The sequence below is a fragment of the Epinephelus lanceolatus genome, chromosome 6 (assembly GCF_041903045.1).
Source record: "Epinephelus lanceolatus isolate andai-2023 chromosome 6, ASM4190304v1, whole genome shotgun sequence".
Taxonomy (NCBI): Eukaryota; Metazoa; Chordata; class Actinopteri; order Perciformes; family Serranidae; genus Epinephelus; species Epinephelus lanceolatus.
The window spans coordinates 7,758,842-7,774,757 of record NC_135739.1 but is presented as its reverse complement, the minus strand read 5'-3'; the positions used below and the strand labels follow the sequence as shown (position 1 = coordinate 7,774,757).

At 40.9% G+C, this 15,916-nt stretch overlaps 2 protein-coding genes across 5 annotated transcripts in view; both read left to right on the top strand.

Annotated features, from left to right (window-relative positions):
- Positions 1 to 7,296, top strand: part of gabra5 (gamma-aminobutyric acid type A receptor subunit alpha5) — a 57,909-nt gene extending 50,613 nt beyond the window's left edge. For all 4 annotated transcript variants that reach the window (XM_078168561.1, XM_078168562.1, XM_033621443.2 and 1 more), the window contains one exon: positions 1,950 to 7,296. In XM_078168561.1, the coding sequence (XP_078024687.1) occupies positions 1,950 to 2,240 (291 nt within the window). In that variant the 3' untranslated portion in view covers positions 2,241 to 7,296. The remainder of the gene's footprint in view (positions 1 to 1,949) is intronic.
- A 6,214-nt stretch (positions 7,297 to 13,510) lies between these two features.
- Positions 13,511 to 15,916, top strand: part of gabrg3 (gamma-aminobutyric acid type A receptor subunit gamma3) — a 126,111-nt gene continuing 123,705 nt past the window's right edge. The window contains exon 1 of the mRNA XM_033621203.2: positions 13,511 to 13,648. The gene's annotated coding sequence lies outside the window, so the exon portion shown is untranslated. The remainder of the gene's footprint in view (positions 13,649 to 15,916) is intronic.

The following is a 15,916-nucleotide window of genomic DNA, read 5'->3' as shown; positions in this document are numbered from 1 at the left end:
AGGGGGACTCACACCTGGCTCACATTGTGGGTACCACTGATTAATCAAGAAAGTAATCGCCAAAGTATTCAACAATGAAAATAATCAGTAATTTAATCCCAAAATGTTAAGACTTATTTAGAAAAACAGTCAAGTTAAAGTTGCTAGAAGTAAAATCAAAGTAATGACCTGAAAGTTCCTGAAACGCTGTGCAGAGCTGAGAGGAATTGCAGAGTTGGATGGTAGGTTCCTCACTGTAGGCGACCACTTTCACATTATACAACATCATTTGAGCCAGTGCATGAGTGCAGCTTCAACAGGTTAAAGAAACTTTTGGATCCCAAAAGAGGGAATCCCCTCAAGAACTAATAGTCAGTGCTTGAGACAGGAAGTCCTGTACTCAATGCTTGTTCGTGATTCACCCAGCATTGGCATCACACCCACAGCCAGACAAACACAACCTGCAGATTTAGTCACAGTCGTACACAAACAGCAATGTGCACACTCACACACAGAACAAAAAAATAGAAGATTTATCTCCTGAAATCTGCTGGAGCACATCCTGCAATCACTCCTGCTACAGCACACATTTTCCATTGAGCACTCTAATATTGATTATTTCAAAGACAAATGAAAGAAAGACAATTATTGGGGCGCCCGCAAGCTCACCCGAAGAGTGGGTGCCTTATGTACAAAGGCTGTGTCCTTGCCACAGAAGCCATGGGATCAATTCCAACCCACAGCCCACTTTTCTGCTGCCCCTCCCCCACAAATGAGACAAGAATTAGCTAGCTTGCCACACCACAGTCCCTAAAACTTGCCTTACCAGGTGGAGAGTGGATAGCAGCTTTGAGAATGACTTAAATTCAGCCAGCCCTAACCCCTCAGCACCAGGTGTCACAGCAGACTGATGGCCAGCAGCAGCAGTGGTTCTAACCTGTAGTGTAACGGCAGCAACAGAAAGTTTGCCGATCTGGCAGGAGTCAGGGCAGTCAGGATCCCAAGAGCTGCAGCATGCGCCGATTAGATCCGTGTCACTGCAGCTGCTAACTGGGGGTCAGTCTCCAGAGCTGCTGCCTGCTCTTCTCCTAGTGAGGTGGTCTGTAGCAGGAGGGAGTGAGGTGGAGGACACACTGTGATTCAAGGGTTTAGCTAATGTTAGATACATAAACATGAACTTAAAGCAGCAGCCGTAAGCCTTACCCCCAATTTCCACATACTCCATCTGCACCGCGCAGTAAGTAAAAGAACAGGGTTTGGCTCAGGAGTTGCGAAACACCGCTCTCCTGAGTGAAAGTTGGTGTTTGTTGGACCCATCCACCATCCCTTCCATCCACCCTAATCAGACTTTCACCACCCCAATTTTCATTCTTGTCCCACCGCTTTTCCCCTTGCAACCGGCCACATATCATGCCGATGTTAGAGGACGGCTTTTTTCGTCCATGTCTGACGCCAGAGGTCATTGCCCAAGCCCAAACTTCGGAGCGAGACCAGGTTGTAAATAAATACAGATAAATAAAAACATGCTGACATTCTGAGGAACACATGGCATTAATGTCAAACACAGTTCTAAACTGACACCTCTTTCCCTTCATTTTCTCTTCTTCTCTATTCATTCTCTCTAAAGAGGTTTGATGAGGTTGGTGTGGAAAGGGAGCAAAGTGAAGTCCGTGTCACACATGATAATAAGTAAGAGATGAATTAGGCAAGAAGAAGAAGTTCAGAAATGGTGGATCAATAAATTCGCAGTTCAGTCGGCCGGTGTTGTGGCACAGTGCCAGCTCATTACTGCCCAAGGACATTGATCCCCACTTTCAGCCTCCACTGGCCATCTTTTCTTCTCCTCTTTGTGTTCTTGTGTGTGCCTGTGTTATTAACTCCTTGTTTTATTATGTTCGATGAATGAGCAGCACTTTTGTTTGGGCATAATTGTGTGTACACTCAATCAATGTGTTTCTTTCTCTCCACAGAAGAAGGACCCTTTGGCTCTGTCTAAAAAGCCAAACAACACCTGCTCGGCTGGTGTGAATTACACAACCAACCTCACCAAGGACGCATCCATCTCTACTATTTCAAACAGCACGGCTGTTCAGCTCAAACCCTCTGAATCCAAGGCCCCGGACCCCAAAAAGACTTACAACAGCGTGAGCAAGATCGACAAGATGTCCAGAATAGTGTTCCCGGTGTTGTTTGGGACTTTTAACCTGGTGTACTGGGCCACGTATCTCAATAGGGAACCAGTGATCAAAGGAGCAGTTTAAGCTCTGCGATCAGGATCATTTATCCTCCTGATGACCACTTCAGGATTTCATCACTGGAACGCAATCAAAATCAATGCCAAGCACTTAGTCCTTGTATCATAGATGTGTTTTTTTAGCTCATTGGATCACACTGCATGTCTGTCGCTTCAGAAAAATGTTGCCTTGAGTTTGTACATGTAAATTACACGAGTTTTCAGTTTATATCATTTTAGACCTCCAGTCAGTGAGTAGTTTCTGCTAGATTCTGATACTTTAACATTTTAGCATTTGGCATTTATATTTGTTCCAACAGTAGACGATGGTACAGTGCAGCAAGGCCAAATGCTATGCAAAACATTTTTACAGTGTCATTACTCTAAAGCGGCTTTTACCTTTGTGACTCTTACTTTGTACAAATGGGCCGGAGGTCCAGGTACGCGAGGCCGGGCCCAGGCACATGGAACTTTGCTTCCTTGTTAAAAGCAGATGAATAGCCATGCTAAATGTGTTGCCTTCAGAGTGTGATAACTCATGATGAATGCACTGAAATCTCCCGCAGTTACTTTTTTAGAAGCCAGATTCACAACCTTCTCTGAATCATGTTCTGTTTTGGATCTTATTTTTTCTCTCAATTGACCTGACCTAAGTCCCGCCCCCTTTAGTTACGATTGCCACTGCAGACGAGCTTGACAAAAAGAAACATGGAGATGCTGGTTCTGCTTAGCTGGGAGCCGCAGTCTTTATTAGAGTTTCTGGGCATCTGGACATATAGCTTCAAGAAGCCAACAGCAAAGACTACAGTATATGATGGAAGGACATTTTCTCCACGTTAATGTTTATGAACAAAACGACGCGAATCAAGAACTGAGGAAGTAGAGACCGGGGTTAACAAGACTATGGCTGGGTATGTGTCTCCTTTTCCTATTCTGGGGATCACTGAAGTACTCTCTGTATTTATTACTGAATACACACCATGGTGCTGACATAATGATAGTCTCTCTTTAGTGTATAAAGTTATGTTAGTTACTTTGGGGCAGCAGGTCCTTACAGAGATAACATTAGCCTTAAGGTTTTCTGGCTAACGATAAATTATGTCAGCAACCAATCGATCTCTCGTTTTCCAAATCTACAACGTTATTACAGAAGACAATGAGGAAGCGAACCTGGCTAACGTTGTTAATGTGACATTAGGCTAACACTACACGCAAAACACCTTGAAGCACACCAATTTTCGTAGAGCGCTGCCTACTTGAGGCCGTTCACACTGGACGCAGCGTGGTGCCAATCTCCGTGGCCGGGTCACGATCTGCAGTGATAGTTTAAGCACCTGGTCTATTTTTCCCGCAAGCTGCGACCAAATCTGGTAAGAAAACACACTGGAAATGTGCTTCAAATGATACAACGTGTGCATTGGATATGATATAAATGAAATGTGATAAATGACAGAATACACATCCCATGCCTCCACATATTCGTCAGCTGTGTCTTAAAAGAGAGAGACCAGCAGAACCACGACAATTAAAAAATTAGGGTGGTTCCACGTCTAGTGTGATCATGGCGTAACTCCTCTTGATGTAGCTATACATTAGCTAGTTAGCCCGCAATTTACTAAAATCTTTGATGACATCACAGCTTTTCTTGGCTTGAGGAAAGTTTTACAAACATAAAATCTCTATGGATCAAAATTCACAATAGAAAAAGTTGGAATTGACCTTGTTTGCAGTTTGATGCTTTCTGGGCCACAGGAAATTTTTTCGATGTAATACCGCAAGTGGCCACTGGGACAAAAATGGCTGCAAGGCTGAGCAGCGTTCCTGGAAGCCTGATCTATATATCACAGTAAACGGGAATGTTTACGGAAGTTCTGTCAGGTTCCAAGCCTGCTCAACTGTTGCTGGAGCACAGGACTTAGGGCAGGCTAATTTTAAATGACCAGTTTTTCATGAATATAATTTTCCAACGGGGACAGAATTCAAGCTAAAGTGAAAGTGGCAGCTTCTGTTTCCAGGTCACCATGTTGAGAATCCTGTATGTACGTACGTATGGTCGTAGTTTAAAAACATGTATATATGCCCTGCTTTTAGAAAAGTACCACTAAGCCAGTAAAGTTAGCTTCTATGTTATGCATATACAGCAGCACAGTGTTACTCTAGTCTAGTGCTTCATTGACTGGATCTTGAGAAATGAGCAGAATAGCTTGAGCTTTAGCAATTTTGACAGAATATACGATGCTTTTTTAAAACATATTGGTTTTTTTAGATCAGTTTGTTGTTTCTATAAGCTTTGATGATAACTCGCAAATATTCTTGATAAATATTTGGATGCTTTGAGCAGGATCACTTTTTTTGAGTAACAGTTAAGAGACTGACTTGAGCTCATTGGGTTGTCGGGCTGATCGGAGAGACAGACAGTCACAATTTTGACCACTGTCATTTTTAAATCATGATTTGTTATTTTTAGGACGTCAGGCAAAAACATGAGATTGAATATTAATACAAAGTTTTCATCAAGTTCATTGAGCTAAATCTTAAAGGGAAAGTTTGACATTTTGGGAAATCTGCTTTCTTACAGAGAGTCAGATGAAAGGATTCATATCACTCTCATGTCTGTACAGTAAATGTGACGCTAACACCAGCAACAGGTTAGCATAGTATAGCTTGAAGACAGCTAATTCTATTAAAGGAATACTTTTTGGGGAAATATACTTATTTGCGTCTTTGATGAGTCTGTACACCAAATATGAAGCTACAGCCAGATGGTATTAGTTTAGCTTAGCATAAAGGTGGAAACAGGATAATGGCTGACTTGGCTTTGTTCAAAGACTAGAAATCACCTTACCAGCTCCTTAAAAACTCACTCGTAAGCGTGTTGCATCTTATTTGTTGAATGCATACAAAGCCAGTGATGAGACTCAAGCAAGTTGTTGTACCAGCTGTGTGTTAAAACATAGCATTAATTCACAATGTAGAGAATGAGAAGTATGTTCCTTATTAAGTGTTGTCGTGGGAAAGAGAAACAAGAGAACAGCCAGATGGAAATGTGTTTGGTATTTCTATCAGGAGTAACAGTATAATTTACTTTCTTTCTTTCTTTCTTTTTTTTGCTTTTCTCCTTCATTTTACCAAAATGGTGCACATGAAATATCAGTCTCTCTAATAACATTTTAATAATAAAGTAGAGGTGGTGCAACTTCAGAAAGTTACAACTACTTACAACTTTGTGTCAACTTTACACTTGAAATTAGATTTAAAAAGCTTGTTTTAACATTTCGGTTTTACACCTCCAAAACACTTGGCGGTGCTGGGGTTTCTGTGAAGTGCAGTAAAGTTTGATTGATTCAACTAAAATGCCTATAACACACATAAACATGGCTTAACCCTTTGAAACGTTGAGCGACATCACTTTTCCTTTGCTGCTTTCAGACACCTTTCGCAAGTATTTAAACCTATGAACCCTGAGTAAATTGGTGCGATTTCTTATAATTATTATTATTAAATTTTAAAATTATGTTACATTTTTTAAAAAAATAATTTTAAGCACTTTTTCTAGGTCATTACCATCTTTTTCTTCTTGAAAAATTTCTGGGTAATTTCTTCTTTTGTTGCTTATTGCCTTCTTCCTGTGTTTTTAAAGAAATCAAGCCAATTGCTCAGGTTTCAAAGGGTTAATAGAGACAATATTTAATGAAAGGACAAAATTCGGCTCCATTATAAATTGCAAGGTTCACAGACTAAACAGTTGTTATTTACAAAACAAGTTTTCCCCACATATACAACATGCTAACTCTATTAGCATAAGCCAATGAAATTTTACATTGCATAGTTAGTAGTTTTCTTCTACTCAGATGATGTCGGAATAAATCACAAACAAGATTTAAAATGCTATTTTGTGGGGGCTTTTTTTGTCTTTACAATTTATTGTCTCTTATCTGTGAAATAAATTTAATAAATAAAAGCTTTGTTTCCACGAAGGGAAAGGGTTTCAGCTTACAGAAATAAACAGGAAGTCTGCGTCGCTGCAACGTGTAGGCTAGTTACTTTTCTAGGGATGTGCATCAGGCCACAGCACAATGTACGCCATAGAGCCTATGCCGAAGGTACAACATCAGTTGCTTTATGACCTTTACAGGTGCTGGAAAGAAGGGGTTTACACTTTATAACTAAATATTTCACATGCCACGTACCTGGCAAGTCCTGTTTCTGTCCCAGTAATGTTTCAAGCATATATTCCAAACTACTGGATGGTGAAAAACAGACATATTTAGGTATATTTACAGATCTACGAACACCAGTCACATAGGTAAGTGGAAACGAGGCGTCTTTATGCTAAGCTAAGCTAATGGTCCCCTGGCTCCAGCTTCATATACAGCGTACAGACACGAGAGTTGTATCAGTCTTTTTCGTCCAACTTTCAGCAAGAAAGCAAATAAGTGTATTGAATGAAATAACTCCACCTCACCTGAACACAGCTTTTTCCGTGATACTTCAGAAGTTGCATGCACTGCACTCACTTCAGCAGAGTGTGTGTCGCAGTCTTTACAGTTTGAACACTTAGAGTTTGAGCCTATCGTCTGTTTGGGTGAAGGACTGAAATATGAATGTTATCATGTGACTTTAAGCCTTCTGTGTGGCCTGCCTCTATTTAATAAGTTAATGGAGCACACCAGTTGTATTGTATTATTACATTTAAGTGAATTTTAGGTACAGGCTGTTCTTTAAATGCAAATATCTGAAGCAATAAATAATGCTCATATAATTAAAGACTTCTGTTTATGGTAATATGAGATAATTTGACTTTCATTTTGTTGATGTCTTTTTATCCAGATTGTATCCTTTTGGCAATAGTCTTTTCTATATATGGCTATACTCTGATTCAATTTAGCTCATCCCCTCCCTCTCTGGAAGCACAGTGCTCTCTGACCATGTTTCATGTATTTGTTTAATTTAATTTATTTATTTACCTTTGTAAAAGACCTGTGCAGTTGACCAATGTAAGGGTCTGGGCCACTATGAAAAGTTTTTCCTTTATTAATTGTTATGCATACCTGATTCCAAATAAAGCTTCACTGACTCCATCAGTCTGCTGTTATTGGTCAAATAGCTCAGTGATAATGAAACGTGAAAAGCCTCTGTGTATTGTGTAATAAAGAGGCTAAAAACACAGGATTGGACATTTGAGGAGTTTACGCGCAAGAAAGCCAAAGAATTAGTACATCATGAGAATTTATAGTGTCTGACAAACAAGCAGTATCAACTGACACACCCACAGCTTTCCAGTACACATGAAAAGGTGTTTCCTGTCACTTAAGCTACTGTTTTCCTGTTATTCAGACAACCAGTTCCGAGAACAATAGCTTCTTCTCACATGACAAAATTTGGCCAGAATCATTTAGCTCAAGTCACGTCAGGATAAAAAGTTTATGTAGGGTCACGTACACTATATATTCAACAAAAGGAGTTGTATTTTAAATTTATGCTTGCATTCATATGCATACTTACATTTCATGTTTTGAATTAGACATAACTGCACGAGGCTAACAAGTGCTAACTTTGAAGATGTTTTGTTGTGCTTACATTTCTAACTTTGTTTTGAATAACCTATGTTACCTATATAATCTGTTAGAATCAGTGCAAGTGGAAAACATGTTCGCCCATAGATAGAATTACAACAAAAAATTTCATGTAGGATATTAAGGGGCCGTGGAGGAACTTCCCAACAGACAACAAATGCTGCACCGACGCTAAACGGATGCGAAACTGATACTAAACAAATTCTAAATGCATGTTAAACAAATTTAAACAAATGTTAACTGAAGAGGGTGAAAGTTTGTTGGGTTGTTGCCTTCACTTGCATTGGCTAATAGTTAATTGTTTACATTGTTAAAGAGGGGGGAATATACATTGTGCGTGACATAAACTTATTATCCAGATGTGACTCGAGCTAAATGTTCTGGCATGATTCTGGCCAAATTTGGTTATGTGAGGAGAAGCAATTGTTCTTGAAGCTGGTTGTCTGTATAAGAGGAAAACAGTAGCTTAAACGATAACTTTGGTATTTTTCAACCTGGGCCCTATTTCCCCATGTGTATGTGTGCGTATGATTCATAGGTACAACTCGTTTTAAAATTGGTTCAGTATTGAGGGAGGAGGATGCAGCCGGGAGCCGCGAGGTAGATATGGGGTCAAATGCATCCCGTATAAGGTTGTGCATTAAAAGTGATAGCACTGGCGATCTGAACTGGTCAGTGGCGAAAAAAAAGCACTTTCAATGCACAAACTTATACGGGACGCATTTGCCCCCATATCTACCTTGCGGCTGCCGGCTGCATCTGCCTCCCTCAATACTGAACCAATTTTAAAACGAGTTGTACCTATGAATCATACACACACATACACATGGGGAAATAGGGCCCAGGTTGAAAAATACCAAAGTTATCCTTTAAGTGACGGGAAACACCTCTTAATGTGTATTGGAAATCTGTGTGGTGAGGTGTGTCAGCTGATACTGCTTGTTTGTCAGACAGAATAAATTGTCTTGACTTACTAATTCTTTTGCTTTCTCACAAGTAAACCCTCATACGTCCAATCCTGTGTTTTGAGTCTCTTTATTCTACAGCACGTCAGTTGTGTCATGACATTTACGTCTCTCTGAGGAGATTCCAGATTAACATACAGAAAGATACAGTATCATTCAGTGGTGTATGAATGTAATCTATGTATATATTTAGATGCATTTATGCAGTCAACGTGATAAAACGCTGCCTTAATCTTGCTTGATGGAACAACGGTCTGCATGTGCTGCCTCTCCTTTGATTATACGCTGCCATGCACATCCACATCCCCATCATGCAGCCTCTGCAGTTGGTGAGCTGGTAAATCCATCTTGGGGGTCTCTGTGGCGGTAACATCTGGCTCACATCTGTTTGTCAAGGATTTAGCTCCATTTAAGTTGCTTTTTCCATTCAGCTGACCCATACTCTACACCAAATTAAGCTGTCACTGATGGCACCAAATGACATCAATCATAGTATATAGCTTGAGAGGCAAAGATGGGCCACAGTATAGGCTGGTGGGGAGGACGGTCCTCTCTCATCCTGCACAGTGATATCAAAACACACTCCATGCTGTCAGGATGTGCTCTTCCTTGCTGACCTTTATATACACATTTTATACATGACAAACTGATGTCATGGCAGGTTGATGCTAAAAAGGCTAAAAGACATTGTTTTTCATTACAAAACTGAATTTCTCAATTTTCCTGGTCAGATTTTGAATGAATTTAAAGGAGTTGTGTGCTCTACTCAGAACATTAAGGGACCTGTTCTTTATTTATCTTGTCATTCATGCTGGTTAGTTTGTGCAAACGGTTTATTTTTGGTCAAATTTCAAGTATTTTTCTGTCATTCTGTGTTCACTGCCTGTAGGGCATAGAGAATGAACGACCTCTTATATATGTTCCAACTGGTTCTTGGGACCCTAAATCAACGCCCAGATGGGAGCAGCTCAAACTCTGAGGGTAATGGATGTGAGGCATCTGCAATTATATGTTTGGCCTTCCTGCGTACGACACTGTCAAATATATTGCTGAGCTGTTTCTGTGACTTGCCAGTCACCTTCCCTGCAATGTTGACAGTCTTGGAGAGCTTGTATTTGCTATATTTCCTTTATGTTTCCTCCTTTTGTGCATCTTTATATATATCTTTATATTTCATTGCCCCATTAATCATACAAGTGTGGTATCAATCTTCTAATTCGACTCTCAGAAAGAATTTTATTATTTTTCTTTTTCTATGCGCACAGAAAAGACAGATGTTTGCCTTATTTATTGTTTGTATTCTATTCTATTTTAAATATTGTAATATGTAGCATGGAGGAGGCTACAACTACATGCAGGAAGAGACTCAAAAGCACTATTCGGACAGGATTAGTTTTACATGGGCACGTGGGGTAATGTCACTTTACCACAGGACGTCAGTAATATTAATGACCAATTCGCACGGGATAATAAATATCAGTAAAACTACCACAAGTGGGAGGGGTAAATCCATTCACGCACTGCCATCCCCTCCTGCCGTCATGTGCGTATGATAGGACTGTCAAAAGCACCATGAAATTGAGTTCAAATATTGTCAAATTAATTTAGTAGACTTCGAATAATATTAGAATTTATTATTATTATTATTATTATTATTATTTATTTTTACAAAAAATATGTACATGTTCATACATATATATATATATATGAACGTGACACTCAGATGAAAACACCCGTTCTGACCTCACTGAAGTGCCAGGTATGACCAACTTCGGCTTTGCTGTCCATGTTTGGATACTTCAATGCGTAGTTTTCCACCACAAGAGTGGATCCTGGTCGGCTCGTAGTGGTGTCTCATTCTGGTAACGTTTCATCTCTTCTTCAAAAAGGGTAGGCGGGGAGGCAGCAGGTGCAATACTCTCCCTGTATGTCTCCCCGAACAGGTCACACATCGCGGACAGCGCAGTGGGTGGTGTTGGCGCAGCGGGCTCCTCCGTCGGCGCCTCTTCCTCCCGCTGCGTCCCGAATGGGATTCGCCGTGATATACAACATTATTGATAGTATTAATTAATTATTAATGATATTCGAATTGGGCGGCACGGTGGTGTGGTGGTTAGCACTGTCGCCTCACAGCAACAGGGTTGCCGGTTCGATCCCGGGTGTGGGAGCCCTTCTGTGCGGAGTTTGCATGTTCTCCCCATGTCAGCGTGGGTTCTCTCCGGGCACTCCGGCTTCCTCCCACAGTCCAAAGACATGCAGATTGGGGACTAGGTTAATTGGTAACTCTAAATTGTCCATAGGTGTGAATGGTTGTCTGTCTCTGTGTGTCAGCCCTGTGATAGTCTGGCGACCTGTCCAGGGTGTACCCTGCCTCTCGCCCGATGTCAGCTGGGATAGGCTCCAGCCCCCCCGCGACCCTCAAGAGGATGAAGCGGTTAGAAGATGAAGATGATATTCGAATTATCAAATTTAGGTTCGAACTTAAAAAATATATATATATTCGAATATATTTCTAGCTTTTATTTTTTTTGACAGCCCTAACACACATATTTACTGCTGGTCTATTCGCACAGGATTAGTATTACCTGAGGTAATTGTCCGGGACCCTTTTACAGAAGGTAAAAGTCGCGGTAGTCTTTACTGTCATTGTGCGGTAATGATTACTGACATGGCACATTCGGACGGGACTAAAATCTCTGGTAATTATTACTTTATCCCACGTACCTATGTAAAACTAATCCTGTCCGAATAGGGCTAAAGAGATGCAAACCAACAGCAAAGAGACCCAAAATAATCACATACAAAATTTACCACAGAAAGACACAAAACCACAAAAAATTCATAGTCAATAAAAAGAGATTTTAAATGCTAATACTGTAACGACTAACAGAACTACTACTACTACTACTCATAATAAAGCCCAAACTACCACAAAGTCTGTGTGTCTTGCTCCTGTGTAGGAGAGGTGGTGGGGCCTTTTGCGTATCTGTGCCCAGGGACCTATCATCTCACAGTCCGCCCATGGACATGTGGTTTGAGGGCGTGTGAAAAATGTCAGTGACATGAGTCTCACAGTCAGTTGAGAGTTGGCATTCCTGCAGTTAAAAACATGGACATATCCGGGGATAGCTCCGATAGGTGAAAGAACACCAACAACGGTGACTGTACCTACAAAACTGGGACGTCTGGTCACACTAACCGAGGCTGCGGCTCCGGGCCAACTGCAGAACTGGGAAAGTGTTGGGAGTAAAAACCTTGTGGCGGTATGTATAGGCATTTCTAATATAAGGCACAATTCATTATGGGAACTATCTATGAAACGTCCACAGAACTGCTTAGTCAGTAGGGATGAGAGGACACTCACTGTACCTTATGTTCAGACATTTACTGCAGCTTCTTCATCAGCATATAAACTACCTGCAGCTCATGCATGTAGCTCACTGATGTCATTTGATTTCTGGACTGCTGAGCCAGCTCTCTCTGCTGTAACTGAGTGTGAATATACGTACATACAGGGGCACAGAGATGAATCATAATGTGTGTATGTTACCGACCTTATATCTCCACGAACTCTACACGACACACAGTCTCAGGCAGTGATTTATATTTTTTCTAAAAATCATTAGGTCACCTTGAATCAAACCCTGCAGTTGCACGCAGGTAATAAAAGCCTTTTTAAATTAATGTAGAACTTTTAAACCTCAGTGAAAGTGCCAGACAAAGGATGAAAACAGAAATTTGACAGCAAAGTAATAAAACAGGAAGCAATATAAAATACATAAATAAAGGCAAGCGTCGTAAAAGTGAGGTTGAAAACAAGAAAGGACATTAGACCAAAACAAGACTATAAAACAGAGTTTAAAGATGGAGGTTGAAGCAGATCATTCAGCATGATCGTGTTTTTAATTAACAAAACCCAAAGTTTGGAGCCAAACGTCTTCTCACACCAGTATTTCTTTTACATTCTGAGCCATTTTGCTATTGCTGACATTATCTGTGTGACCTTTAATCTCACCAACATAACATTGTTCCCTTCCCAGTCAATGCACTCTGTGCAGGAACGCTACAATAACGTGGATTTTAAACAGGTGGTCGGATGAACACTCACACAGTTTGTCATGTATGCAGAGATTACAACAACTTTAAGAAATGTCACGGTAAACTATCGGTGAGACATTTACTGTGCGGATCTGTGGTCTCTGTGCACTGATGCAGAGTTCATAAAGAAGCCGTGTGAAAGGTCAGAAGGAAACCTGTAAGGGTTGTAGCTCTCCATAAATTCTAAATGTTGCATGACAACAAATGTTACCCAAATGTTCTGGAGATGATGCTGCGAACAGAACTTTTATATTTACAAAAAAAAGTCTTATTCCTCTAGTTTTGGTCCTAAAATCTCATGTAGCAAACACTTGTGTCAAATGAAGTTACGCATCTATCCATCTTATCTTCACCAAGATTGTGACACTGCGTCAGTTATCTGTGCACTTTGTAAGAGCTGCAACTTCTGCCAGAATAAGGTGTCTGTATTCTAAGGAATGAACATGTGATGCCACATTCTGCCTCTCTGTCGCTCCCTCCAGCCACTTCCTCCTTCATCAGACCCATTCATTGTCGTTCTCTACCCGTCCACCAGATGCCCTCAGACTTGTCCACCTGCTCCAGTCACCTGACTCCCACACCTGTTTCCACTCTCCCTCATCTGCCCTGCAGTACATAACAGGCTGTTACTGCTCATTCCCTCGTCAGTTCCTGTCTGCTTTGTACTTTTGCTTTGGAGCCACCAGAACCTGAACTGTACCCTGACTTCTTCTGGATTTGGGTTCTAACCTTGTTGCTTCACACTCACCAACTGCGGTGGTCAGGCTGTTATGGGACTGGTCCCTCTCTGCATCACAGTGAGTTAAAATAACCCGCAAAATATAATCTTTGAACCAACATGAGTTCCTAGATCTGATTTTTTTCATGTCAAATGCCACGTCTTCCTTGTTTTGTTGAATAATTGCCCCCAATAAATAATTATGAATTATAATTGCAGAAGGTGTATAAAGTCCAGATGCCAGTCTGCAACAAGTCTAACAAATCATTTGACCAATAACTGACATCAATATATCCACTTTCTTCCCCAACCTAATTTGAGTCAGCCTCAAGTCTCTTCTGTAGTGGAATTACAGTAACATCATATTAGGCATGCGTAATATGATATGTGATGTCATGGCCCACCAGCAGACAGAAACATGAAATACAATACTCACGTTCACATTGTGAAAATTGAAAGCATGTTGACTGATTCTGATTTTAAAGCTAGTATCAGCTAACACTGATGACATGCCATTATCATTCTGCATCACTACCTGAGTACTCTCTCCATCACTGCGCACTCTGCACTGTCAAACTGATCTTTCCAGCATCTGCACTTCCCCTTTTAACCAGCAGAGGAGGACAGCAGGCAGCTCCAGCAGCAGCAGGGCTGCAGACACGATCGATGTCAGAGGATCACACTGTCTGTTAAACAACATATTGTAGCTGCGTACAGCCATGCAAGTCTCTTGGTGCTTCTGTGGCTGTGCCTGTGTTCTCTGCCAGGAAGAGGTTTCTGTTTTGGTATAAGTGAAAGAGAATCTGTTATTAATCTTCCTTCGATGCTGCGAAGACATGATTCACATTATTTGGTGCCATCAGAACAAAATGAAACTATATTTATGAGGTACTGTGGTATCTGAGTGTCATCAAGGGATTATTTATCTCAGCAGTTAATTTCTACCCTTCAAGAGTCTTTTGTTTGTGTCAGAGCTAAAACACAAGAGGCCGACAGAGGGGGGGAAATCACTATTTTGTTCTTGTTGCACACAAAGCTTCATTGAGGCTCAGCCAGAGATTCATTTCAAATGATAGCCAAGAAGCTCCAAGGGGCAGTCCTCTATTCTCTGAGGAAAACCTCTGATTGACCCTTTTATAAAGACCGCTGAGAGGAAACCACTTCATATTTCATTATACTGACAGAGGGTGTGCTTTCATACAGCATGTGGTCATTTCTGTTATTTCTGGCCTTTTATTCAATAGAAGACTCATTGTATTTCTGTCTCTCTGGAGCATGTGCTACAGATAGAAGAGCTTTTATTTAAAGAAGAAATCAACAGATTTTTACACACACATGAAATTCAGTTTACCGGTTCTGGAGAGAGCTTTAAAAAAATAACCCTGCTGATGTCATAGTGATGTCATCAGGGTTATATTGGCTTGTCTTTAAAAGGCTAGCTCAGACCAAAGATTCGAGACAAGACTAAACTGTTTTAGAACGTTGCAGAGAAAAGTTGCACCAGCGTGATCTGACTGATCTGAGCTTGACGTAAGCCGGCTGAACTCAGCTGGTCAATTTGCCGGCGGCTGGTTTTAGAACATGCGGCAAGTCATCTGTCCCCATAGCTATCTGTTTCTGTCCTCACAATGTGCTGGTGTCTGCTGCTTGCTGTATGTGCTTACGCCCCCCAACAGTCACACAATCTCATTGACAAACTATATTATATTCAGACACAAAATGAGCTTTTAAAGCTGGAAACCACAACGAAAGTACAGAGAGTTGTTGCATACAGATGATACACCATCTCATTTAGTTGCATTGGTCTGAACTGGCAGGTTTTAAGAACGTTGCAGAACGGCACATCGCAAGTTGCCTGTTTGAACTTGTCTCGTCACGAATCTTTGGTCTGAACTGGGCTTTAGACTTAAGATTCTACCAGAAAGCCTCCCTTATATACACGTGTTGTGTGGTTTGGGAGAAGCAGGAATTTAGGATACAGGCAAGAGCTCCAAAGAGACTACTTTACCTGCTCAGACTGCAGGTGCATCACCAAAATACAGAAATGGATAAATTAATAAAAGATATGACCGGAATAACAACACTTTAAAAATAATAATAAGTAAAGAAGCGTATTTACCATGACATTGTTCTTTCACCATGAAAGACTTCCAAATACTGGTAACTACAATGTAATTAATATTACTGGCATATTGGGGGTTACACTCTCGCCCCCAATATTCAAATATGCTAAAATATGCCCCTCCTATTCTATGAAAAGCGACTATGAATCGGTGTCTGTGACGGCGGAGCCTGTCGGTGAATGAAATGACTCTGATTGGCAGTTCGGCTCAGCAAACAAGAAGAG